This window comes from Natator depressus, chromosome 1 (assembly GCF_965152275.1).
Source record: "Natator depressus isolate rNatDep1 chromosome 1, rNatDep2.hap1, whole genome shotgun sequence".
In the NCBI taxonomy this organism is placed as follows: domain Eukaryota; kingdom Metazoa; phylum Chordata; order Testudines; family Cheloniidae; genus Natator; species Natator depressus.
Window position 1 is genome coordinate 139,698,831 of NC_134234.1, and position 25,871 is coordinate 139,724,701.

General features: G+C 43.6%; 1 protein-coding gene and 1 long non-coding RNA gene across 4 annotated transcripts; one reads left to right on the plus strand and one right to left on the minus strand.

Annotated features, from left to right (window-relative positions):
* Window positions 1–269: 269 nt before the first annotated feature.
* KLHL34 (kelch like family member 34) lies at window positions 270–25,871 on the minus strand. 3 transcript variants are annotated; one of them, XM_074968155.1, is made up of 3 exons: window positions 25,795–25,871; window positions 3,744–3,851; window positions 270–3,261 (listed from the first exon to the last, which is right to left on the minus strand). In XM_074968155.1, exon 3 carries the CDS (start codon window positions 2,568–2,570, stop codon window positions 813–815), a length of 1,758 nt encoding a protein of 585 aa, XP_074824256.1. In that variant the 5' UTR covers window positions 2,571–3,261; window positions 3,744–3,851; window positions 25,795–25,871; the 3' UTR covers window positions 270–812. The 3 variants fall into 3 exon arrangements, with proteins under 3 accessions (XP_074824256.1, XP_074824246.1, XP_074824235.1); XM_074968145.1 differs by lacking the exon at window positions 25,795–25,871 and adding an exon at window positions 25,379–25,753; XM_074968134.1 differs by lacking the exons at window positions 3,744–3,851; window positions 25,795–25,871 and adding an exon at window positions 3,368–3,420.
* LOC141996208 (uncharacterized) lies at window positions 3,604–11,036 on the plus strand. The gene is made up of 3 exons (XR_012641500.1): window positions 3,604–4,022; window positions 7,969–8,169; window positions 10,958–11,036. It is a non-coding gene; the product is annotated as an uncharacterized LOC141996208 (long non-coding RNA).

Here is a 25,871-nt window from a genome sequence, read left to right on the forward strand (position 1 = left end):
ATAGCAACTATTGTTGCGTGTTCCACTGTACCTTATAATAATTATACCCATTCTGAACTGGCTGCCTCAGTTAATGTGTGGTTTTGATACAGCAAATATGTACTGTGCCAGTACAGAGCACACTTTAAAGCCCCACCCTGAAGGGCATGCCATAACAAAAGCTATTTCACAGAAAGGTCGCTTCCCCTCTCGGTTCAGTTCCTATATCGAACAATCAATGGTTTAATATATAACCATAATTAAGGCTACATTTTATCCAATCCCTCTTCTCTGTGCAGTAATTTCTTGCTGATTAGCTAAGGCACGCTCGCTTAGCTATTTACTCAAATAATACCATCCTCTAAGTGTTACTTATTAAAGCTGTTACAGGCAACAATTTTCTGCTCTTTATATATTACACTTTCATTTTGCTTACCTATAGTATAAAATCCAATACCACTTACCATCTGGGGAAATGACCTTTAATTTAAAAAAATAGAGATTACATTTTTAACCCTTGCAAAATCTGACTTTAGACAGCTATTAAATGCTTCCATGGAAGTACAGCATTGGGATTCCTCTACATCATCCGTTCAGGATGTGCTACTTGCCACCTCTGCCTTGGCAAAACCTGCCTTCAGCTACACGAGTCACAGCACATTTTCCCCATTCTAGTGCCCGATTTGTGGTCCATAAGCGCCGTGTGGGCTGTTTCTAAAGCAAACCCTCAACTCTGTTACATTTAGTGCCGTTGCAATTGTCTTTTTTCCTCTTTTTTCCCTGCTGTCCTGTTCTTCAACCGTTGGAAGCGATGACTCATCAGCTGGGCTCCACTATTGCTGGGTGTCCTTAGTTTCTGCCAATTCTGAGAGTTGTAGCACTGCACACTGCAATCCACACCAAGGGAAGGGAAGTTTGCAAATCTCTTCCCAGCAGTCATTGTCTATATCATAACCCACCACATCTTGGGTTGGCACCTCCTGTGAGTCTTGCCATTTCTTTCCCCCAATGAGAAGTGCCGTTTCCTCTACCACAGCCAGACCATAGCAAAATCGATCATAGATCAATGGCCGTAAGCGAGTCCACTGGTTTGGGGCAGGGTCGTACCTTTCTATTTCAGAGAATGGTTCATAAAGTCCTAAAAATGTGAAGATGGCCTCTCTAATCGTTGCCATCTGGTGCCCAAATCGAGCAATGCTCATGGAGGCTTGCTTTCTCCACTGTCCTTCCAAGCTGCTCAAAGAGAACACATCCTTACTTGTGTTGGTTTGATCTGTGTATTTGCCACCTGAGATGTAGATCGTGTTCTTGCAAACTGTACTGGCATGGCCATGCATCTTGCATGGCAATTCTGTAGCCTTCATCCATCTGTCTCTGCTAATGTTATAGACTTCAACAGATGAATGCAGTGATCCGGTCTCGCCTCTTCCACCAATTGCGAAGATCATGTTGTCCAGGATGCAACAAGAAAATTGGCACCTCTTTTCAAGCATTTCTGTGATTTGGGTCCACTTGTTAAATCTTGGGTCATAACGATGGACCTTGTTTGTAACTGACAAGCTGGTGCTTTTCATGTCATTTTGCAAATCTGCTGTTTCCCCACCCAGCACGTACAGGTAGTTTCCAATCACACACATGCAGTGATTCTGTACTCTGTCCTGCACCTGCGTTAGAGTTCTCCATTTGTGATTGTAAACATCAAAGGCCATCACATCGCTGACCAGCCCCTCATTTGAAGTCCCCCCTCCTAGTAGGATGATTCGCGTTTGCTGGTTTCTCAGGGTGCTATACTTATCCTGCAGGATGGGCTGTTTAAAAACTAATGAATGGTAGTTTATTGCTTTTATGATCAAGCATTTAATAGGTGTCGTGAGAGACACTTCTGACTGAGTGTAGACTTTTCTCAGATCTTCCACTGGGATGAGACCAAATCTTATATGTTCTAATAGGTTACTTCTGTGAGTCAACCTGGATTTATCATGCTTCAGCCAGATGAGCACTAGATTTAGTAGGCAGGATTCGTTCACCATAGGGACATCAGGGGATTCTACCACTGCCATCAATGATCTGAAGTTCAGTAAGAGCAGCTCCATGAAATGCAAATCCAAAAGTTTCCAGAGATTACTGATGATGTATTTTTCTGTCGCTGACAAAGCATCTGGAAGATAGAACTTCGTGGCAATGTTGGCAGAAAAACAGCAGTTTTCCAGGGTCAGGTTGTTAACCAAGTACTGATTGCACAGGCCAATAGCCTCAGTCACTTGCAAGTAACTGGCAGCTTCCAGGGTGTCCTCCAGATTCTCGAAAGAAAGGGGCAACCAGGAGGTATAAATGAAATCCAGAACATGCTGGAGACCAGTAGGTGAGATGACTTGTAGGTGGATGACACTGGCTTTGGATTCTTTTGTGTAGCTTTTGAACATAGCTCTGAAATAATCACTGGAGCAGGCCAGCAGGGACTTGTGTGCAGGAAACTCATTTTCCTTCACCTTCAGTAAAATATCACACATCAAGCCTTCGGCTCTAAGCATTTGGTACTGGGAGAGCACAGTACTGCAGTGTGCTTTGCAGTAGGCCAGGAAGTAACTCATGGTGCATAATACGATGCTTTAAGCTAATTTATTAAAATTAAAATGCAATGACCAATTAGAACAGTTGCACAAATCAACTTCTAGGTCCCTTTGTAAGAATGCCCATCAGAGCCTCCATCTATTCAAGAAAAGCCCATCCAAGAAAATCAGGCCCTTTCCTAGCCTAGCAGGCTAGCTTAGTACATTTGCAGTGAATTAAACACATTCATTCAATGAGAAAACAGCTGAACCTAGTATCAGCCTTGGGATGCTTACTTTTCTTGTTTCCATTTCATGCAGAAGGATGGAAGGTCCACAGTTGCGGGGAGCTACTGCTTGGCTGGCCATCATGTGACAGATGTGGGAGCTAGATGACAGTCTTTACACATGGAATTTTGCGTCGGCTCAGACGTCTCTCCCGCTCCTTCTTTCTCGGCAGGCTGATCAAATAGCTCGTCTGTGGCTGACAGTGCATGGCGTTGAGCAGAAACCGATGAGAGGGGGGAAGTGATGAGGAGAACGTTTGCTGTTGCTTTTTCTGTCTAAGCCTTGTTTGTATTTCAAACTTAGATAAGTTTAGATCTCACTGACCGTGGGACAACAGAGCATGTTTGGTGATCTTCTCTCACTGTGTTAGGAAATCTGGGCTGAAGAGCAAATCAGCACCCAGGGAGCAGAGCAAAAGGGCTTTCTGAGCATATAAATGTTGTGCCTGGAAGCAGAAAGAAAGGCAAAATACCATGATTAGTCACTGGGTTAATTTGACATGCATTTCTGAGCCCTTTGGTTTAAATGGTATCACCATAACTCACACCTACCAGAATAGAATGCAAACACAAGCTCCGTGACATAGCTGTCCAAGAGCTGAACTGAGCTGGGGGTGGGGAGAAGGATAGGGCGGGGGAAGAATCTAGTAGTTTTATGAACAGCCTGAGCCAAAGCATCTGTCATTGAATGACCTGAATGGAAATCACGAGAGTAACACATTTGTATAAAGTGGTGACAAAAATAGATCCCATGTTATGTCATAGTAAACTGAACTCTGCTTATAGAGGAGAGAGAATTGGCATCTGTTACCAGCTAGAAACAAATCCCTGAACTTCTGTGGATAGTCCATAGCTGACTATATTAACTTTTCCACTTTGAGTTTGTTCTAATTAAGTACAAATAAAGGAGGATTATCTGATTTCTCACCTATGCCTTCTGGGATCTAATTCCCACCAGGAAAGGGAGGTGTGGATGGGCTACATATCTTGGTCTCTTGAGGCTTTAGCTTTGTTTGAGTAGACCTGGGTTCAGGCTCTGAAATACGGGACAGACAACAATCAGGAGTTTCCTTTTGACACCCCTGCTTCCAAACACTCAAGGCTTGCAAAGTGACAGAGTTGATAAAATGCTAGAGCATCCTGCTGCACTGTGGACCAACAGACTCTGGGGAAAAGTCCTGCAGTTGTCCTTTGCTGTCATCCACAGGTAAAGTTTCTCAGCATTCGAGTGGCTACATGATATAATTTCTATTCATTCTCTGTACACTGGTACAATTTCACAGCTGATTGGAGTGTTTTTTTTCTAGGAGGGTTTGTTTTCACAGTGAATGAAGATGATTACAAGCTGCAGTAGATAAAACAGAGACTGAGTGACTTGATCATGCATCAGAATTATACAGTGTGTCCTACTCTGACTTTTTTAAAATGTGCGTGTTCATTGCTATAGCATTTTAGAAATGATTTTTCTGCAGAGACCCACTTTCTGTCATTATATGAGAAACCATAAATCAGGGTCTTGTTGAAATAATAATCTGTGTTGCTAACTAGGTGAAACTAACACAGATTGGTCAGGGGGTGAGAGAGAGAGATTTTTTTCTTATATAAGCTTCCTGTATCCCTGGGAGGAAATTTTAAAACATTTAAGAGGAAATTAAGCAATATTCTGTGATTTAGGTCAAGCAATCTGATTGGTCTTTTGCCTTTCTTTTTTGCACCAACTAAAGATAAAATGATTCCCCATTGCCATCAAACTTGTGCAGTCAGTCACACCTGTGGGTTCAGAGTGGATGTTAAATGCTACATTTCTCATTGTCATGGTGACACTTCCTTTGCTTTTGTTTTGTACATGATGTAGATGACACAAGGGTGCAATCAGACCCAGACTGTTTAAAAGACTCTAGAAACTGTAGCTGATCCACTGCGTCACTGTAACCAGGAGAGGAGATGTGAATGCAGCTGAACAAAATGGGGCTTCTCTATATACAAAAGCTGCACTGGTTTAACTCAAATCAGTAACTGAGGCCTGGTCTACACACAGGGTTGCACCAGCTTAACTATCAGGGTAATGATAACCTACTTAGTTAAACTGGTGCAGCTTTCTATGTTGACACTCTGATGTTAATGCAAGCTGGCTTATATTGGTTTACTTTACATTTTTAAATTATAAGTGTAGTAGTACCTATTGTAAATACATAGTGTAAATTACAGGTGCAGGCTAAACTGGTGTGCGCCAATTTTAAACTGATATGTGTCCACACACACAGTTGTGCTGATTTAACTAAATCTATTTAACATCATACCTACAGCTGGTGTAACGCCTGCCTATAGACAAACTCTGACTTAAGCTAAATTGATATATGCCAGTTGTAAATGTATTGAAGTGTGTCCACATGGGTTTAACTAAACTGATTTAAAACCAATTTCAGCTAAACTGTTGCAATAGTTACATGCAGACCAGCCCTCGGTTATGCCCATGTAAATCTGAAGTGGATGAGAGGAGAATTTGGTTCATTTTAGCTGGTAGAAATATTTATCTGGGGCATTTAATTGTCTGACTGGTCATTTCATTAATTACAGAAAGACCTAAACATTGGGGTGGTTTATTTTTTTTTAACGAAGAGTTGAAATAAAATTAAATCTTTTCTTGAGTCCTTCTCCAGAGAGTGGTGTTATAAGAGCAATGCCCTCATGCCAAACTGTAAAGTTTTTGGCAGAACATAATGAGAAAGGTTATAATATTTTTTATTTCAAAGTAAGGAACTTTTCTCACTGATTGGTTGGTTGGAAGATCAAGCCCAATGCTTTTACCTGAATCACTAGATAGCCTTTAAAGTTAGGTTAAAATTGATATTTCAATTACACATAATTTACTTGGGAAACCAAACTTTTAAAAAAAAACAAACTATATGCATCCATTAGATTTAGTGAAGCTACTTGGCAGAGACTTTTAGCATATTTTCTATCTAAAATGGAGATGCTTTGGAATAAAACCTCAGTTATATGGAAGTACCCAACAGCCTTCAATACCTTGGAAATGCCAGATGAGAATGGGTTGTACAAAACAGATAAGAATGGGTTGTACAAAACTTCTAGGCTTTGACTTTTGCAATTATTTTTTTCCAGTTGAAAAGCTGGGAAATATCACACTTTGCAAAACTTTGTCCAATGTCATTAAATAGCTTATAACAGACCACAAGTTAGCAAAGATTTCTATTACCTTTTTAAACGTTCCCATTATTTTGTAAGAAAAGGGCACAGAAAAGAGAAAAAACAGTGTACAAAGTTACACAATTAAAACTGGGCTCATCAGTGACAAGTAGTTCACAGTAAAACAGTCATTACAAAGAGGCACCGTGAGCAGGATTTTAGCTACAAAATGTTCCATAGGCAATCAGCATGTGGTGGGTACTGCACTGACTCTACAAAGAGATGAGAAGGAAAAAAAACATGCTGACTTTTGAGCTGCACACCAGTGACATCATCACTTTAAGCAAATCTCTTTTAGTTGCTGGTCCAGCTTGTGATGTTATTTCTAATATTCTTCCCCCTCTTCTCTTTTTCAGGTGCTCTTTTTTTTTTGTCTCCCAGGAGGACACATTTAATTAGCGTGTTTATTCCTCCCTCAATGGATTAAATATGTGTTCCGCATTGAATAAAAAGCAAGTTGGGAAAGCTTTTAAACAGGGTTTACGTGTCAGAGTGATTGCTGTGGGATGGGCATGTCAATATTTGGGCTGTTGCTAGCACATGAGCTACTAAGGAATAATGAGGGCAAGCACATAGAAAATAATGTGTAGAATATTTAATAAAGAGACCTATTATAATTTCTGCTTTGGATCACCAGGAGGAGGGAGGTGGTGGTTATGCTGCAGCTTTCTCCCAAGAGCTCAACTGGGGAAAGAAGTTTTCCCTTGTGGTCTGGTGCCCAGAGCGGCCTCATGCCCCCAAGCTGTCCAGGAGTTGCTCTGAATCCCCCTCTCCATGCAATGCGACCCACTTTGGAGGCTGTGCTGGGGTGGTAGCAGGGAGAGGGGGGAGGAAATTGCAGGCTTCAGATGGGTGTTCCAGCATCAAGGGTCCTGCGCCCTGGGTGTGGCCAGCTTCAGGGCTGAATCAGACACAGTGGGAGTTTTGCAACTGGCTTAGCGAAGACCAGATTGGGCCTTAAATTAAACTATTTTACTGGATGTCCACTTCTGATTAGAAAGCAGGAATGCCAGGCTACGACAGAGCAGTCCTGCCTGGACAACTAACCTGACAATTCCTGCACTAGAACATGGGCCACTCTTCAGTCCTGTTACTAGGCTGGGCTTCTCCCCAGTTCCAAAGTGCAGTGCTGCCACATACCCAGTCTCGTTCAACGAGGTTTGTTGTCTTCCAACCAGCAAGTAAACAGACTGAAAACAGGTTTTTAACTTATTTCTGTTCCCTCAGGGTTCAGGGCCACCCCCCCGCACATCTCTGTCACTCCTGCTCTTGGCAGCTTCCCAGTTCTAGTCAGCTTGGCTGCTTCCCTGAGCATCTGGCCCCTTGCTCCAGGGACCCATCACCAGCAGTTGCTCCCTTCCACTGTGGCTCTCTCCCCCAGCTGCCCATGAGCACTTTATGGCCCAGGTATAGCCCAGCCCTCTCTAATAGCTTGGTTGGACCCACCTGCTCTGGTCCAGGGTGCTGGCCTCAGTCTATCCGTGGGGACCAGCTACCCTGTGACAAGCCTCTAGTAGCTTGCTAACGTACAACACCAGTTGGCAGTGGGATGTACATCTGATCCAAAATGCTGGGGTGGCCTATGTGATGAGGTCACTTCCAATTTAACCTCCTATTGCTTTTATATGGACAGAAAAGAGAGGACAAGGAACACCCAATGCCCTGAGACCGCAGAGGAAAGAACACAAATGATGATTTCCTCTATCAAAACCCCGCCAGAATCAGGTAGTGCTAAGAATATTTACAGAGTGCACTGGACACTACGGAGGTCTTTCTGAGATCAAGATGTGTTTACTATCAGATGATTAGAATTAAATCCTCTCCAGCTCCCCTAATTCAAAATCATTCCAGTGCTCCCTAAGCCACAGCATTTTTCCTTCTTCACAAAAATGAGGCAGTGGCATAATGCAACATTATTAAACAGACTGAATCTGTTACCATTTCAGGTAGCAAGTGTCGGATCCAAACTCACAACTGATGACATGGAAATGGAAGTTTTTAAGAATTCCTGGAGTTACATACATCATCATCATCTTCACGTTGTTCTTCAAATCCATAAGAAAAGCTTAGTTGCCCGAGGAGTGAGGAGTGGAGGGAGAATGCACAGCTGTGCCATACATATTTAATTTACAAACACACACACAAAGGTTTGAATAATTTTATTCACTGGTAAGAAAATAGAACATAATTTTATAGACTGGGTGAAACCCAGCTGAAATGAACGGTGGAGAAGCTTGCGAGGAAGAATGAATGATGTGCAAGGCAATCCTCACAAGTAAAGAGATTATTTTTTTTAATGATGCATGACTAAATAAGATTAGGCTTGATTGTGGCAAAGGCACGTGTGATGTGCATTGTATACAGGGCCAGCCGGCATGGGTTCGTTGCCAAGTGCATGACTAGCAATCTTCACTGATAGTTTGACAAGCACAGACCGGAGATTAGAAACAGTATGTACAGATAACTGGGCCAGAGACTTGGTGCTGGAGGCTCAGCTCACCTGGAAGGTAGCCAGACATTGTCCCTCCGCACAGTAGCTCCCACAATTGGGGGAACGAATCATTTTTGCTTAATGTTTATTTTCTGGTTTTGACTGTGACAGATACAGCACTTTTCTGCAATATCCTTGACAGACCATATGATATTTAATGTATTATTGTGGGCTGAGATTCTATGTAACCTCTCTAGGAGGGAGATGTGAGACCTGGGAGTTCAAAAGGCTATACTGACAATGGGCTAGACAAGTATGGACTTTTGGGACAATAAGTGTTAAGTGGATTTCCTGGGGAATCCCTAGGGAGAGGTTAATGCTTATGCAGAAACCCAGCCCTGTGAAGCTATGCACAGGCTAGGGTGCCTGTCTGCTGGTTACCTGTTACAGAAGGCCGAGATCAAAGGCCTGAGAAATGGGTGGCTGGCCCAGCCTTGGTTCTAGTTCTGGATCTGAAGGCTAGTCTACACTGGCAACACTAAAGCCTTGGTCGCGGTGCAGTGCTGGGAGAGAGCTCTGAAAAAACCACCTCCACGGGGGGGTGCGGCTCCCAGCGCTGGGGCACTGTCTATACTGGCGCTTTACAGCGCTGAAACTTGCTGCACTCGGGGGGGTGTTTTTTCATGCCCCTGAGTGGGAAAGTTGCAGCGCGGTAAATTGCCAGTGTAGACAAGCCCTAAGCGGGATGAACTTGTAACCATGGGAAAAACTCATTTGTGGGTTTGGAAGGAATAAAACCTACCAGAGCCCTAAGGTGGAGTTTGGGGTGAGCTCTGGTAAGCTTTCTAGAATGCAGAGAAGTTCTTTTATTGTTGTAATGTGTTTTCTCTGTAATGTTTTCACCTTAGAAATAAATGTACTTGGTTATAAAGGACTGCGTGGTGACTTGTAACTGTGAGCAATACACTGGTTGTGACCTTCATTCAGAGAGACAGCAAAGCACGGGTGTTGGCCTGTTTAGGCAGCCTTAGTTTGCTGGGCATATCATAGGCAGGGAGCTGTGCAGCCTTAAAAACGCCATTAAGGAGGGAATGAGACGCAGGTCTCTGCTCAAGAGAGGTGACAACTGGGGGCTAGAAGCCTAAAGTGGGTGTCCTCAAGGGACCATGGGAGGGTTGGGGGAATACAGGTGCAGTTACCTGGAAACTTTGACATTGACATTTTTGATCTGGCTATGAGAACCAGACCACCGGTAAAAACTGAACTCTGTTGTGCGAACCCTTGGGAAACAGCAGGAGCACCACCTCCCTCCTGGTGTGATCCAGATGGGAAATTTGCACAGGCTCACCCTGCTTGCAGAGGTGAATCAAACCTATTTGCCTTCAGTGGGAACCAGATCAGTCCCTGAGAGATTACTGTCACAGCTCAGGGCAACTGCACCTGTATTTCCCCTCAGTGGCTCAACTCTCAGGCTTTCAGCTTTCCAGCTATTGCCTTTCTAGGCTGTAGACCCACCCCTCTCTCCTTTTTGACTGGGGTATTTCCAGACTGAACAGTTCCCTGCATTGACTGTGTTGTTCCTAGCGAAAGATAGACTGCCTCAACAAGCCTGCTTGCTTCTCCCCTCAGAAATGGTTCACAGTGTAATTGCCAACCATTATAAATTACCACACAGCACTTCCTATGCAAGCCTATTGCATTCCTTACCTAAAAGTTCTACAGAGAAAACATATTAAAAACAATAAAAGAGCCTACACACATGCTAATAAGCTTACAAGATACAACCCCAACTGTCTCCAGCCTAGGCTTTGGCAGGTGAGTCCTTCAAAACCCCCAGAGGGGTCTCTTTTGTGTCACCAGTTCATAACAGCCTTAGCTCAGAACTAGCACCCAGTTTTATGGGTCTCAGTAAAAACATAAGAGCAGCCATACTTGGTCAGACCAATGGACCATCTAGCCCAGGACCCTGTCTTCTGACAGTAGCCGGTGCCAGGTGCTTCAGAGGAAATGAACAGAGCAGGGCAATATCTGTCATCCAGTTCCAGCTTCTGGCAGGTGGAATTTAGGAACAGCTGGAGCATGGGATTGCATCCCTGACCATCTTGGCTAACAGCCACTGATGGACCTTGCCTCCATTAACTTATTTCATTCTTTTTTAAATCCAGTTTTACTTTTGGCCTTCACAACATCCCTTGGCCATGACCTGCTTTGCTGAAGTGATCAGTTTTAGCTCTTTTGGGTTACAATTCACTTTAGTCTTGAACCCATCGGTAATGAAATGTTGCCACCCATACTGTATGGCTGCGGGGCAGCAAAACTGTACTTAATATGCCCTAATTGAGGGGGTCTCCTTAATTTACCTCACTTGCTGAGCAGAGCAGAGCTGCCAAATTCAAGTGAAAGGGGTGAGGGCAGGTGTTTCTGTCTGGTGGTGTGAACTCTGATTAAAGAGTCCTAGATACCACTGGCCCCTCCCTTAGTGCAGAATCCTTGTTTCTGTTCAGTGATCACAAGAGCTGTCGTCACCGGCGAGCAGGGCTAGGGGGCTGGACCATTGACCTGGCGTAGGAACAATGTAGCAGCAAAAGACAACGCAGAGGGGCAGCAGCAGTGAGGTGCCCACTACCCAGTGAGATCACTAAGCTCTGGGCCAAGTGGTGGAACCTCAGAACACAGCACTGCGGCTTGCAGCAAAGGCAGCAACAACAGCGGCGGAGATAACAAAAGCAGCGAGCAGTGGCAAAGGCGACCGTTGCGAGCAGCAGCAGAGGCGTTGCTTGCCCCCTTTCTTCCCCCCATTTCGGGGTGGAAAGTGAACCCACGTGGATGCATGTCTGACTTTGGACGAGCAACTGAGAGTGGTGTGCAGCAGAGGGAAAGGGGAGTGGTGCACTAAAGGGGCATTCGTTTGTCGGACTTTCACACCGTGAGGTGGGAAAGTGAGGTCAAGGACGACTGCCCAAGATACCATGGGGTGGGTGTTCCTGATTTGCATACTTTTGAGTCATTGTTGAGATGTTTTCCCAAATTAATGCGGTGTTCCCTGCCCCTTTTTATTAACAGACTCAGTGCTTATGAGTGGGGAAACATTGCCTCTTAGAGCCACCTGGGGTAGTGTTTAGTTTTCTCAGATTTCTGGGTGGATATAGGGGCTTGAGCCAGTTCAGTTTTGTATTGTTAAAAAGAACCCGTAGACCTGGCCCTTGCTGCTGCTGACACCGCCTGGAAGTAGGGTTACATTAGGAATCCTTATCAAATGTGAGATGCATTATTTATCTCCTTGCTCTCATTATTCTCCACTAGCTCTTGTCCCAGCAAGCTCCCAAATATTGCCTTACTAATCAAGAGCAATGGTTTACTTAAACCAGTTCAAAGGGCTGTGTAGTCACTTATTTCAATTTAAACAGCCTTATTTCAGGTTAGCTCAAGTTGGTTAGGAATGGACTTAAACTAAATCAAATGAATCACTCTTAAACTGAAACAACAGTGAACCATTGCCACTGGGAGCTGCGAGGTAAACAAAGCATATCGCGGCCTGCCAGAGCTTACCCCAAACAAGCCGTGAACCAAGTTTGGGAATCACTGGTGTAGACATTACCTATGCCAATGGGAATAGTTCTCCTGTCAGCACAAGTAATCCACCTCCCCGAGAGGCAGTAGCTAGGTAGATGGAAGAATTCTTCCATTGACCTAGCACTGTCTACATGAAGACTTATGTCAGTTTAACTGTGCCATTCAGGAATGTGGATTTTTCACAACCCCCTGAGCGACATCGTTGTGACAACCTAATTTTCTAGTATAGACCAGGCCTAAGTTAAACCATTGTAGGCAAGGCCTAACAGTGCGAAGTGTGTCTTCCTGCTGCTGTGCAGTTGCTGGGCAACTTTTCAATTTTGCCAAAGCAGGGCAAAGGCCACTGCTTATGTTAGGCCTTTCATCACACCACAGGGACAAAATGGCAGACAAGCAGGGGAAAGCAAAGGGCAGAATGCCTGGCTAACAGTGGAAGCTTGCTGAGAAGGCAAGGCCATACTCAAAATACCTGAAAGCTAACTAGCTTTCATTAGTTGTTAAGGCTGCCTGGTCTGCTCCTGAGTCTGCAGCTGACCCATCTCCTAAGGGCTCCTATCCACCCTCAGCAGAGCACATTGATTTGCTCTCCAGTAAGCTGATGGCTGTTGAACTCACTGGACCCCCTCCAGCCTCTTCAAGCTGCCAAGCAATGTTCTTAGAGTAAGTGTATGCAATCTGGGGTGAGCAGCATTGGCCCATTCCCGCACAGTTGGATTTGGCTTGGATTCCCTCTTAAGTATTCAAAATCATCCTTTTATCATCAAGGAAGTAGGTTGGTATTCTTCAGCAGGATGCCATGCCCTTTCCTGACATTTTAGAGCCCTCTGTGAGAAGTCAGTTAGGTCTAATTCCTCCCTTTCCTCATCCTATTCACCCCATGGGACAGAGGGGCAGCATAGAGCCCATCTGCTGGTTTCATGATGTCCCAAGAACCCCTGATGCAGGTGATAATTATCAGCAACTATTGCCATTAGATTTTTTGCCCCCTTCTTGCCCCTGCAATATGAAAGAGGTGGAGCTAGATGAAGACTTCAGCCAAATGGAGGTATTGGACAACAGTGTAAAGTTGTGTAAGGAAGATCAGAATCAAGGCCAGTGTGACTGCCTCAGATAGCTTAGAGATTAAATTGAGGCTTGACATAGCAAGGATTGGTATCATTAGTCTTGTACGGAGGAAGAGAGAGCGCTGGAGACAACAATAAGATCATGCAGTTGCTTTGGTTGGTATTGTGAGCATCTTGACACTCATGCAATTTTTGTTGGTGATACTGTTACTAAAGGGGGAAAGGCCATGGTTTTTCAACCCTTGAGCCTCACAGCCTGTGAAATCTAGATCTCCCTCACCTCTTAGGAATAAAAATTAACAAAATTATGTTTCCTCTGACCAGGTTTTTAATCTGCACAATGGAAAGTAAAGAAATATTTTTGTACTTTCAATCTATGTCACTATTAGTGGAGTTTCACTGCATCTTAGTTCATCATAAGTCGGTTCCACTGTATAAGCTAAATCAAACATTGTAGAGAAAGATTACAATACATTTGTTCTCCCCCACATCACAACACCACAAAAGAAACCCTGTGTCTTTTCTAGGGATGGGTAATTACATCTTCTTGTAAGCAAAAAAGGAAACATTAAGATCCAGCTACAGCCGTGCAAATCTCCAGACCATGTTTTCATATCGGATGCAGATACAAAATTTGTATCCACGCAGGGCCCTAGATCCAGCAGGTGGCTTGAAATGACCACATGTGTGGCTTCCCTCTGCTCCACTCTTCTACCAAATAGCAATATGTGAAAAGTAGTAGTTGAAGGATTTAAATAGATCTTGTATCCTGGACCTGAACCTTATATTAATGGGTAGTGGCAAGGGTTGCGAAGTTGGCAATGGAAAGGTACAGACAGAAATGAAATATTTATGCCACTCATCTGCCTATCTTCCCAAAATGTGTCAGTCTGCCGTTGACTAAGATAAGGTGTAATATCTGTTCAACATTTGATACATCTTTCAGGGGGTTATATTATGCATTTTCAGGGGAATGACATAGCTCTTAATTTGAGTTAGTTCTTTTCCCACATCGTCGAGGAAATACCTGCATGCTCAGAGTTTCCTGATATTGGGGCATAACTTCAGTCTGTTGATTTCATTGGCGCTACATTGATTTATGCCCACTGAAGATCTGTTCTAGTATCTTTTAGAACTGTATAGAGCAACTTGAGTAGATGGAGGTCAGGGGCACCTTTCTGGGGAAGTGAGCAGCATGGAATGGTAGAGGGGCTGCGGCACCTGGACTGGCATTTGGAATTTGGAGCCCTTGGAGTTTGGAGTCATCTGATGTGACTTCCTTTCAATCTTTTCCACCCTCCCATCAGGAAAGCTCCCCAACTTCTCCCCCAACCCTCCTTTTCTGTCTAGGAATAGGTTCATCTTGCCATCTTTCTTGAGGTTTTATACTGCCACGCATCACTGCAGTATCTGAGCTCCTTCCACATGAAATCAATAGCTACAGTGAAGTCCTTAATGTACTTCACAGAGTTCCTGGTACTTCTCCCTTTTCACGGTCAAACATCTGCATGGAATAGAGGTATTGGTTTAGGTTGTTTTTTTAAAAAAAATATTAATTTCCTCCTTTTTTTGTTTGCTCGAGGTTTACAGGTAGAAAGAGGTGGCAGTATAATGAGTGTCATTCTTATTATGGAAAGGCTTTTTCAAAGAGGAAAGTTTTGCTGCATTTCCTAAAGCTGGTCAGACAGTGATGATAGAATCATAGAATTGTAGGACTTCAAGGAACCCTGAGAGGTCATCTAGTCCAGTCCCCTGCATTCATGGCAGGACTAAGTATTATCTAGATCATCCCTGACAGGTGTTCGTCTAACCTGCTCTTAAAAATCCTCAATGATGGAGATTCCACAACCTCCCTAGGCCATTTATTCCAGTGCTTAACCACTCTGACAGTTAGGAAGTTTTTCCTAATGTCCAACCTAAACTGCTCTTGCTGCAATTTAAGCCCATTGCTTCTTATCCTATCCTCAGAGGTTAATGAGAACAATTTTTCTCCCTCCTCCTTGTAACAACCTTTTGTGTGCTTGAAAACTGTTATCGTGTCCCCTCTGAGTCTTCTCTTCTCCAGACTAAACAAACCCAATTTTTTCAATCTTCCCTCATAGGTCATGTTTTCTAGACCTTTAATCTCTTTTGTTACTCTTCTCTGGACTTTCTCCAATTTGTCCACATCTTTCCTGAAATGTGCCACCCAGAACTGGACACAAAACTCCAGCTGAGGTCTAATCAGCATGGAGTAGAGCAGAAGAATTACTTCTTGTATCTTGCTTACAACACTCCTGCTAATACTCCTCCCAGAATTATGTTTGCTTTTTTTGCAACAGCGTTACACTGTTGACTCATATTTAGCTTGTGATCCACTCTGACCCCCAGATCCTTTTCTGCAGTGCTCCTTCCTAGGCAGTCATTTCCCATTTTGTATGTGTACAATTGATTGTTCTTTCTTAAGTGGAGAGTACTTTGCATTTGTCCTTATTGAATTTCATCCTATTTACTTCAGACCATTTTTCCAGTTTGTCCAGATCATTGTGAATTGTAATAGTATCTTCCAAAGCACTCGCAACCCTCCGAGCTTGGTATTGCCAGCAAACTTTATAAGTGTACTTTCTATGCCATTATCTAAATTATTGATGAAAATATTGAACAGAACTGGATCCAGGACCAATCCCTGTGGGACCATATTTGATATGCCCTTCCAGCATGACTGTGAACCACTTATAACTACTTTCTGGGAATGGTTTTCCAATCATTTATATACCCACCTTATAATAGCTCCATCTAGGCTGCATTTCCCTAGTTTGTTAATGAGAAGATCATGCAAGACAGTATCAAAAGCCTTACTAGCATCAAGATATACCACATATATTGCTTCCCCCTTATCCACAAAGCTTGTTACCCTGTCAAAGAAAGCTTGACAAATCTATGCTGACAGTTACTTATCACCTTATTATCTCGTAGGTGTCTGCAAATTAATTTATTATTTGCTCCATTATCTTTCTGGAAACTGAAGTTAAGCTGACTGGTCTGTAATTCTTCGGGTTGTCCTTATTCTCCTTTTTCTAAGTTTGCCCTCTTCCAGTCCTCTGGAATCTCCCATCTCCCATGACTTTCCAAAAATAATCACTAATGGCTCAGCTATCTCCTCAGTCAGCTCCTTGAGTATTCTAGGATGTATTTTATCAGGCCCTGGCAACTTGAAGACATCTAACTTGTCTAAGTAATTTTTAACTTGTTCTTTCCCTATTTTAGCCTCAGATCCTACGTGATTTTCACTGATGTTCACTATGTTAGACATCCAATAGCTACTGAACTTGTTGGTGCTCGATGCTATCTGGTCATCCAAGTCTAGCAGTCAAACAGGAGTCTGAGGCTTCATACCACTTTGCCAAATTGGGGGCTTCCGCGGAAGGTGAACACTATGTCTTGGCCAGTTCTTTGAAGCATTTCCCCTTTCTGACAAGCATCATTTCAGTCTTGCCTGGGTTCAGCTTGAGCCAGCTGCTATTCTTCCAATACTGATTTTTTTTTGTCATTGGCTCTAAAGGCTTAAGTGGGACATGGGGCCTTGTATGAAACCTCTGCACTAGAGTAAATTTATCTCAGAGAAAATAAGCTCTTTTAAAGCCTTTCTTCCTAAAATATAATCTGTGGAAATGGTAGGACTCATATTTAGTTTTTTCATATTCATATTTTCCTTTGATTTTTTTCCTCTTCCTTTTTGACGCTCCCCTTCTAATATATCTTTTGCCTGAAATGCTGTCTGTGAATTTGTGCATAAAGTTACAATGTTAGTATAGGCCCCAAATCAGGAAAGCTCTCAAACACATGCTTAACATTAAGCATGTGCTTCAGTCCTACTGATGTGCTTAATGCTTTTCTGAAGAGAGAGACTTTCCTGAATTGAGGTCTTAAATAGGACAAACCTAGTTTCCATACTGAGATTTGGCACTTTTGAGACACTACAGTTGCCCTGTTTTGAAAATTTGCCCAGCATATCAGTAATTTGAAAAAGTACAGAACAAAGGGATGAATATCTGTCTATTGCCTCTGTTCACAGGAAGAGTGATTGAAAATTCATTGCCTAACATCATTGCTGTTTAAAGAGCTACTCCCTGGGGATATCCCAGCTTTGGCATTTTTGCTGAGATCAATATATAAGAATGCATGTTTAAGAATTCATGGCTACAATATAAAAATATATTTCAACAGTGCTGAGGTTAGAATATTTTTTGCTGCCTGCACATAAAAGGAAAATAGGTTAAGTGGTTTTTTGTTCTCTTCGTTGAAAGCTTAAGAATATAAACATTCCTGTTCTTGATGTTAGTAGCTTGCATTATTGAAGGCCAATTGCTTTCATTTCTCTTCTGCGCTAGTGAGAGACAATGGAAAATTCCAGGTGATCCAGTAAAGAAGCAGGAGCTAAAAGGCCAGATTCTCGTCCCCCGGTACCATCCCTTTGGCTATGTCTACATTTCAGGCTGGAATTGTAATTTCCAGACCCTTGCTAGCTCTGAACCAACTAGCACACTAAAAATATAGAGTATAGCCCCTGCAGAGCAAGTGGTGGTGGGAGGAGCTAGCCACCCTGAATACGGACCTAGTGACTTGGATGGGATCGTATTTGGGACAGCTACCCTCTGCTGCCCCTCAGACCGCTGCAGCTACATTTCTATTTTTAGTGCACTTGTTCAAACAGAAGGAGGGTAGGAAATTGCCCCTCCAGCTGGAAGTGTTGATGGATGCTTTGGCACAGCTTGAATGATGCAAAGGGGCTGGATTCTGGCCACAGCTTCCTAGCACGGCCACTGACTTATTGGGTTATTTTGGACAAGTTACTTACCTTCTCTGGTTTTTCCCTTTGTAAAATAAACATAAAATCACCAACCTGCCTCAGAAAAACAAGCACTGAATTACTGTAAACGTCCTTTGAGATCTTCAGATGAGGGCTTAATCCAGTAGGTACCGAGTAACTCCTGAGGGGGTGGAGTTTTCCAAAATCCCATTGAAATCTCAGAAAAACACGGGCAGTGGGAACAAGGGCACTCAGCTCCTGCAGGAGGTTCTGGGCACTTTGCCGGATCAAGCCCTACAAGTGCAAATTCTTTATTATTATATTAAGTAGCTGCTCTAACCACTAGACCATGAGCACCATTAAGCCACTGGTATCTAAGACATAGAGACAGTGAATAAAGCTGATTCTTCTTTAATACCCCCTTTTCTGTTATATTGATATGATTTTCAGTACAAACTGTTCTGAACATTTCTCACTCAGAGTATTTTAAAGTCTACAGTCTACATAGCTCCAGTGTCCTGAAAGGAACTAGGCCAATGTACACCAGCTGAGGAGCTGGCCTGTCATTTTAGACCATTTATGTGGCTGCAGCACGTGTGTACTTCATTTGACTTGCCTGCCAAATGGTGTGGGGAACACAGGGATTTGCCTGTGTTCAGATGCATACATCACAGTCTTGCCAAGTGGGAGCATTTCAGTGGAGAATTCACATTTGTATCACAATAATTATATGAATTTGACACTGAATCTGATTCCCTCAGCCATGTGATAGGGATGCTCTTTCCCAGGGTCAGGCTCCTGATTTGTCCAAGGCTCTCCCACTCAGTCTGTCCTGTTCAACTGCTCCGCTGTAAATATCAGCATGGAGAGCCGCCTTCGTCAAAGAAGGGAATAAAGATGCCGTTTCACCCACACATTGTAGAGACTGACTCACTGGTATTCAGGCACGCAGACAGCCTGCTTATGCTTCCAGGTCACATGCGTATGTGACATTTAGAAGAGTTAGGTGACCTGAAGTGAGATTATCTATTGGATCTAAATGAGCTGCAGAAAATGGACTTGGAAGCTTTAACTTATCCTAGTTAACCTTCAGCATTAAAAAAAGAGGATGAGGGCATGGCTGTGCACGGAGCAGGTGGGCAAGAAGTGCTAAGAACGCTGTCAAAGCTGAAGGGGTTGTAACGCTCTTTACAAACTGTGCATTCGCTTTGATGACCCTTCAGGGTCGCAGAGACTACATCTGCACTGGGTGAGTCCCAGCTCGCAGACATACTCACTCTGGTTCTCATTGAGCTAGCACGCTAAAAGTAGCCATGGAGCTGCAGTGGCACAAGCTGCGCGTCCTGAAATCTTACTCATGTGGTCCAGGAGGGTTTGCACTTGGGGTGCCTAGTGGTTGCAGCCTCTCACTGTTGCCCATGCTACTGTGGTCTCACTACTGTTTTTAACACAAGAGCTCATTGAGAGCTACGGTGAGTGCGTCTGGGAGAGCTGGGAATCATGCCCCCGGTTCCAAGTGTAGCTGTAGCCAGAGAGATGTAACGTGTCTTTCCTAAGGTAACACTCCAACTGAGGCATTGGAGATTTGTTCTTCTTTTGAGTCTGGAGATATTGTGTGTTCTCCATTAAGCTGGAACTCTCTAATTTTCCCCTCACCGCTCAAATTCTAAAAGTAGCCAGCATGTGACGTACTAAGCGATACTCTATTATTGCAGCAACGTTTTTCTGTAACACCCAAATTCTGCTCGGTGGTGGTTAAATTTCTGTTCAGGTTGGAGGTTATTTTAATTTCCCATCAGCTAAAAAGTGGAGGCTCCAGATTCATTTCAGCTATGCCAGGAGCCAGAGAGGAGAACTGTAAACTATCCAGAGATGCTTTTATTGTAGCTGAAGTAAATTTTTACTAAGAGTTCAGCATCTAATTAGACCAACTTTGTTATGAAATAAATCACATTAAATGAGCAAGGTGGAGAAGGAAAGTTCAGCCTCATTCCAATCATATGGGCAATACAGTGAATATATATGCCACCTTTAGAAACCCAATATTATGAGAATACACTTCACTGGCTGAACACAGCTTGAGGCCTGTTACTTAGTGATTACTGAGAGCTACAGAATTTTTTTTTTTACACAAACTATTCTTGTGTACAACAAAGACAGTATCATCCACTTTTCTCTTCTTTGTTAATTTTTCTGTTTACTCACTAGAAAATTAATATGAAACCAAGCCCGTTCAAACCCAAGTACTCATACTGTGTTTTAGTTTGATCACAACTAAGACCTGAAGTTATATAACTATAGATATGTTCAACATTGTTAAAAAAGTGAAATGATTGCTTTAAATCATGCTTTTTTAAAAATCTTGTTACTTTTAAAAATTAAATAATAACTTCAAATTCCAATATTGAAATTTACTAAAATACAGCAACATATTGTCTTAGGGTTCAAAATACACCATCCTGACAAACCCACAGTGGAGGCAGCCTACCGAATGTGATTTACCGACAGACTGTCAATGTGAACTACATTGTTCTTACCAGGGCCAGAATATTTTCACTTAGAGCTCTTTAATATTTCACTACTTGATTATGTGACTTGCAATTAGTCACAAGTCTGCCTTAGTTGTCTCAGGCAATGTCCACCAGAACATTTGAGCAGCTCTGCTTACTTTGTAAATGGTTTTTGACTCCTTCTAAACATATAGGAAACAGACTTTTATCATGGTTTATTGCTCTTATCTCTAGCTCTTCCTTATTTGTCTCGTAAGATCTGTTTAACCCAGTCACATGATGTAGACCAAAAGAGAATGCTTCAGTATATGCCTGGACATGCAAAGGTGGTATCCTCCCATTTAACATTACTGAGTTTCCCTTGTAACTTATCCACACATGAATGGTACTAGACAATTGTTAGAGCTCATGGACTGAAATAGGTTTTTTGCCAAGTGAATGATTAAAAATGCTTCATTCATAAAGCTAAAACTTACTCTTAGTTGAAATGTACATGCCCTAGAAAACAGGGGACTTAAGTCCAAAACACAAAATTATTTCAACATTTTTGGCCCTAAAGTCTTCACAAGGAAAATAAAACTTTTTCCCCAAAGCAACCTCCTCTGATACAGAGATGTTTTCCCAACAATTTGTCAATTCTGTATTTTGTCTCACTACACTAAGTTTCCAAAATGGGATTCTTCTTGCATATTCCCAGAAATAATTTACCGACATCACATAAGGGAGAAAGTAGGAAGCAGCCCAGGGAAGGCAGCACAGCAACTATTAAAGGGAGGCAGAATGTGGCTGCTGTTTATAGGGTCCCTGGGTTGGGACCCGGAGTAGTGGGTGGGCCCAGGTCTAAGTGGCCTAAGTGGCATAAACCCCCAAAAGGGGATAGGACTCAATAATAAAAGCCCAAGAAAGTAGCTAGAATTTAAATGGGCCCAGAGATGGGGCTCAAGACCCCGGAGAAGACCAACCATTTGCTGGACTTTGTTACCCTGGAAGGGGTTCCTCCATGCATTTCAACCGTGTGAATTAACCAGAGGGCTAAGCCACTGAAGACCCACGTGATGAGGGCAAAAGCTGACAGAGGGCACCAGGAAAAGGAATGAGTGCACCCTTTCACATTTGCACAATAGGGTCCTGGCCTCTAAGACCTGCTGCAATGTAAATAATAAAACCAGAATAAATACTAGCACCCCATAAGGTACCTCTTTCATTCACATTACACAGGTGCCATAGTTGGGATGCTATCAAATCAGCTGATATGTATTCGACTTCTTTATGGTGAATGATTAGGCTTGCCAAAATTGTTGTATTAAATGCAATAAAGCTCATTTAAATTTGTCATGTAAATGAAATGATCATTCTATCTCTAGACTCCACAAGCTATGTGTGTTTGTGCTTGTATGCCGATCATCTGAATAATCTTGACAATATATTTTGTTCAATGGCCGAGGACAAAAAGCCTCCTCCAGGAAGCATTATGATCTTGGTGTTTCATTAACTGAATCCCTTGCTGCAGGTATAGAATAATGACTACCATTTATTTCCTGGGGGAACTTTCCTCCGCCATGTAGCCCCAGTAACTTCTCTGTAAAACACAACCAGGCTAGATCCTTTTTTGCCATTGGCAAGAAACTATGGTGCCTAATATTGGGTAGAAAGTTAACCCAGAAAATTCTTCCTCTGGCTTTCATTATTTTATTTGAGTTTTCAGCAAGGGAGACTTAAGATATGTCTTCACTACCTGCTGGATCAGCAGGCAGTGATCAATCCAGCGGGGATCGATTTATCGCATCTAGTCTAGACGCGATAAATCGACCCCTGAGCACTCTTCCGTCAACTCCTGTACTCCAGCACTATGAGAGGCGCAGGCGGAGTCGATGGGGAAGCAGCAGCAGTCGACTCACTGCGGTGAAGACACCACGATATGTCAATCTAAGTACATCAACTTCAGCTACATTATTCACATAGCTGAAGTTGCGTAACTTAGATCGATCCCCCCCCACCCCCAGTGTAGACCAGGGCTTAGGTTAGATATTAGTAAAAATGTCTAACCATAGGATAGATAAGCAAGAGAACAGGTTACCAAGGGAGGTGGTAGAATCCCCATCATTGGAGGTTTATAAGAACAGTGAGACAAATACCTGTCAGGGATGGTCTAGGTTTACTTGGTCCTGCCGCAGTGCAGGGGCTTGACTAGATGACTGCTTGAGGTCTCATCCAGCCCCACATTTCTATTATTCTATGACCTATACAGAGTTTCGTGATGACAATGCAATACCGTCTCTGTCAGTCTCAGTTACTTCGTGTTCACTCTGAGAACACAGTGTAGGATAACAGTGATGAAAGCTATTCTACTTTATTTAGTAGGTTCCTCGTTAGGCAAGCTGTACATTTAAAGCGTTTTATTTTTCCTCCCATTGTGGTTCATTAATATTAGCTCCTTATTGTGCTAGCCATGCTTTTGAAATGCCTCTAGCTTCACCGTCTGTGAACATTCAGAGTACCAATTTAATAAGGAGTGAATATGTAACAGCCCATGACTATGGGACACCCCCCCACACGTTGTCAGATAACCAAATACAGGTGGCACAATTATTGGTGGGGCTGGTTGTACCACCTATTAAGGTTGACCCTGTTTTCAGTTGCATATAACTAGAGCGCCGTGATTTTGGCAAATGCAGAATAAAATGAAAAACAAAAACAGACTTGTCAAAAGGGGACACAGCGTCGGCCAGCTTTGGCCCAGTCATTCCTCCCTCATCATGACAGAGCACCACAGCTGTGAGGTGCTGTAATCCTGTGTCCAAGGTCACAACTCCCAGAGTGGAGAGCCAGGCCTAATGCCGTGGGACACAGGAGATGCCACTGCCCAGGGTGAGGGGAGGGTGGGCTCACTCTCCAAACCCCATCTCAAGCTTCCCCTCCTCACCGGGAATTTTTCAGGAATTTCATTTCACCCCTCTGGAGACAGAACCTGTCCTCCCCTCCCCCAGGGATGATAAAATGAAATAAAACAAAAATTAAAATAAAATAAAAATGTCATAGGGCTCTGCTGATAACTTTGTTAAACTAAAAGCGTTTGGGCTTAAGTTTTCCAGGCTGGGTATCTGGTGTTTTTGGAAAATTTCAGCCAAAATTGTTTAGCCATATCTCAAAATGAGGCTATGGAATAACATGTTGTTTTTCACGTGTTCAGAAATTCTGGTGATCTTTTCTTTGAAAAGCTCTAGCATCCCTGAGCTTTGGAACAGGGACTTGAAATTTGATAGGGAAATGGCTTTTGCATCAGGGATGTGCCTTTCACTGGTCTGTCGGTGAGGGGTTGGAGAAGGGTTGGGGCCCAAGCCCAGCAGTACTGTCTACTGGTTATATTCTGTGCCATGTCACTTAGTGGTGGGGAGGTCAGTGGCCGAGTAGCCCAGCAGTGACTGTCCATGGCTATCTCGCCCAGGGGCGAATGTCTGTGGTCAGGGGCGGGGGAACCTGGGCCTTCCTTGCTCACCAGGTGCCAACCCAGGGGCCAGTAAGTAGTAGTTCACACTCTGTGGCCTGGGAGGGGGGGTACCCCTAGGCTTGCTCCATGGGCCACTTCCTACCCCAGGTTCTGTTTCTCTGTTGGTGCTGCTTGTTTGGTTCTGAGTCCCCGCTGGAGTCTTCTCTGGTAGCACTCCAGAGAGTCTTCCTCTCTCAGTTGCAGCTTGTCATCATCCACCTCCATGGCTGGAGGGCCTGCAGTGGCCCAGCAGTGGGGCCTGGTCCCAGCCGCCTTGGGCCTCAGTAGCTTCTCAGCAGGAGCCTTCAACACACAACTGCTCTCCTGCTCTGTCCACCCAGACTGAGATGAGCTGCTCCCTTTTGACCTCCGCCTCCACTGTGAGCATGCTCAGCAGGAGAGACGGAGCAGAGCTTTCTGAGCCCAGAGCTGCTCTTTGGCCCTTACCTCACCAGTGTGGGGCTTGTACCCCCGTCACGGAAATCCACCCAAATATAAGTCTTTGAAACACCACAGTTTTCACGTGCCCAATAGAGACTTCTCAGTTTATAGCTGCTAAATTACTCCCCAAAACTGTCCACGTTGTCCAGGCTGACAAGGGCTTTCCCAGCAATTGCAGCGCTGGGCCATTGTGGGCTATCCTGAGTCTGGGCCTGGCAACCTGAACTGAGAGCAGTCTCCTGTGATCTCAGTGCCCCTCCTTCTGGGTTCAGGCAGTGTGGAGAAGGAAGCTGCCTAACATGCAGAAGGGATAAAAGCCAGATTTGTGCAGATGGTAGATTGGGACAAGGAGCTTGAGGGTGAGACTGGGACTGGAGGCTGGCAAAGGGAGACTGGCACTGGGAATTGGGGGAAAGGCAGACTGAGAGCTAGAGGGAGACTGGTACTGGGAACCGGGGCAGCAATAGTAAAGGGAGACTGCAAGCCAGTAGCTACGGGTGAGACTGAGGCTGGCTGAGGAGCCAGGTGGGAAACTGGGACTAGCTGGGCAAGGAGACCAGAGGGGTAGGGGAAGGAGGTGAGTACATGATCACGAAACCTCTGTCTCATTCAGTACACAGGATGGCCCTGCTCTGGGGATGAATCAGAGTTGTATAGTAAAAGAGGCTGTTCTCTGAAGGATCTTTGCTTCATTTGTTGCAGAAGCTGGAAGGTTTGCAGTGAATGAGGCAGGGGATTGCAGGAAGAGAAAGGATGGGGCTCATGGTTAAGGAAGTTGAATACTGCCCTGGAGAACTGGATTCTATCCCTGCCTCTGCCACAGAGCTCTGATGTGATGCTCCTTTTCTGGATGCCTGGCTTGAGACTCTTGGTCTGACTTGCAGAAGTGCTGAACTATCACAGCTACAGCTGGGAGCTGTGGTTTGAACACACTGTAATGCTAAGTAAAGAATCAGGTCTTCAGCATTTCAAATTGGGCACCAAAAATTAGTGGATACTTTTGACTTTAACTTCTCTGTGTCTCAGTTCCCACCTGTTAAATGGGGCTAATAGCCACTTACCTCACATGGGTGTTGTGAAAATACATTTATTTTTGTTGGTGATGCTGTGGTCAGATACTATAATGAGGAGCTCCGCAGAAAAGCCCATGAGGAAATTATAATTCTGTCTTCAGCGCAACAAGAAGAAAACAAAATATTTAATTATTTAGTGCACAGGATGGATATTGATCACTTAATTGAGGCCAGAGTCCTCTGGAAAAAAATGGTATGTGATTGGGTAATTAAAGACTGTAGCATAATGCATGTACACAGGCGGCTGGAATTAAGATTGCACAGGCAACCTTCATTCTGGCATGACCTACATTTGCTGTGCACATTAAAACACTTACAAGTAATTCTTACCAGCTCCAGTAAAAGAATGCATATCACTACAGTAGTGATAGAAACTGGTGTAGCTCAAAATAGAAAATTGATACCATATCTCTGATTCCAGGATCTGTGCATTCTGTTCATTTACTTTCAATCCACCTTTCCTTTCTTTCAAAGGCCCATT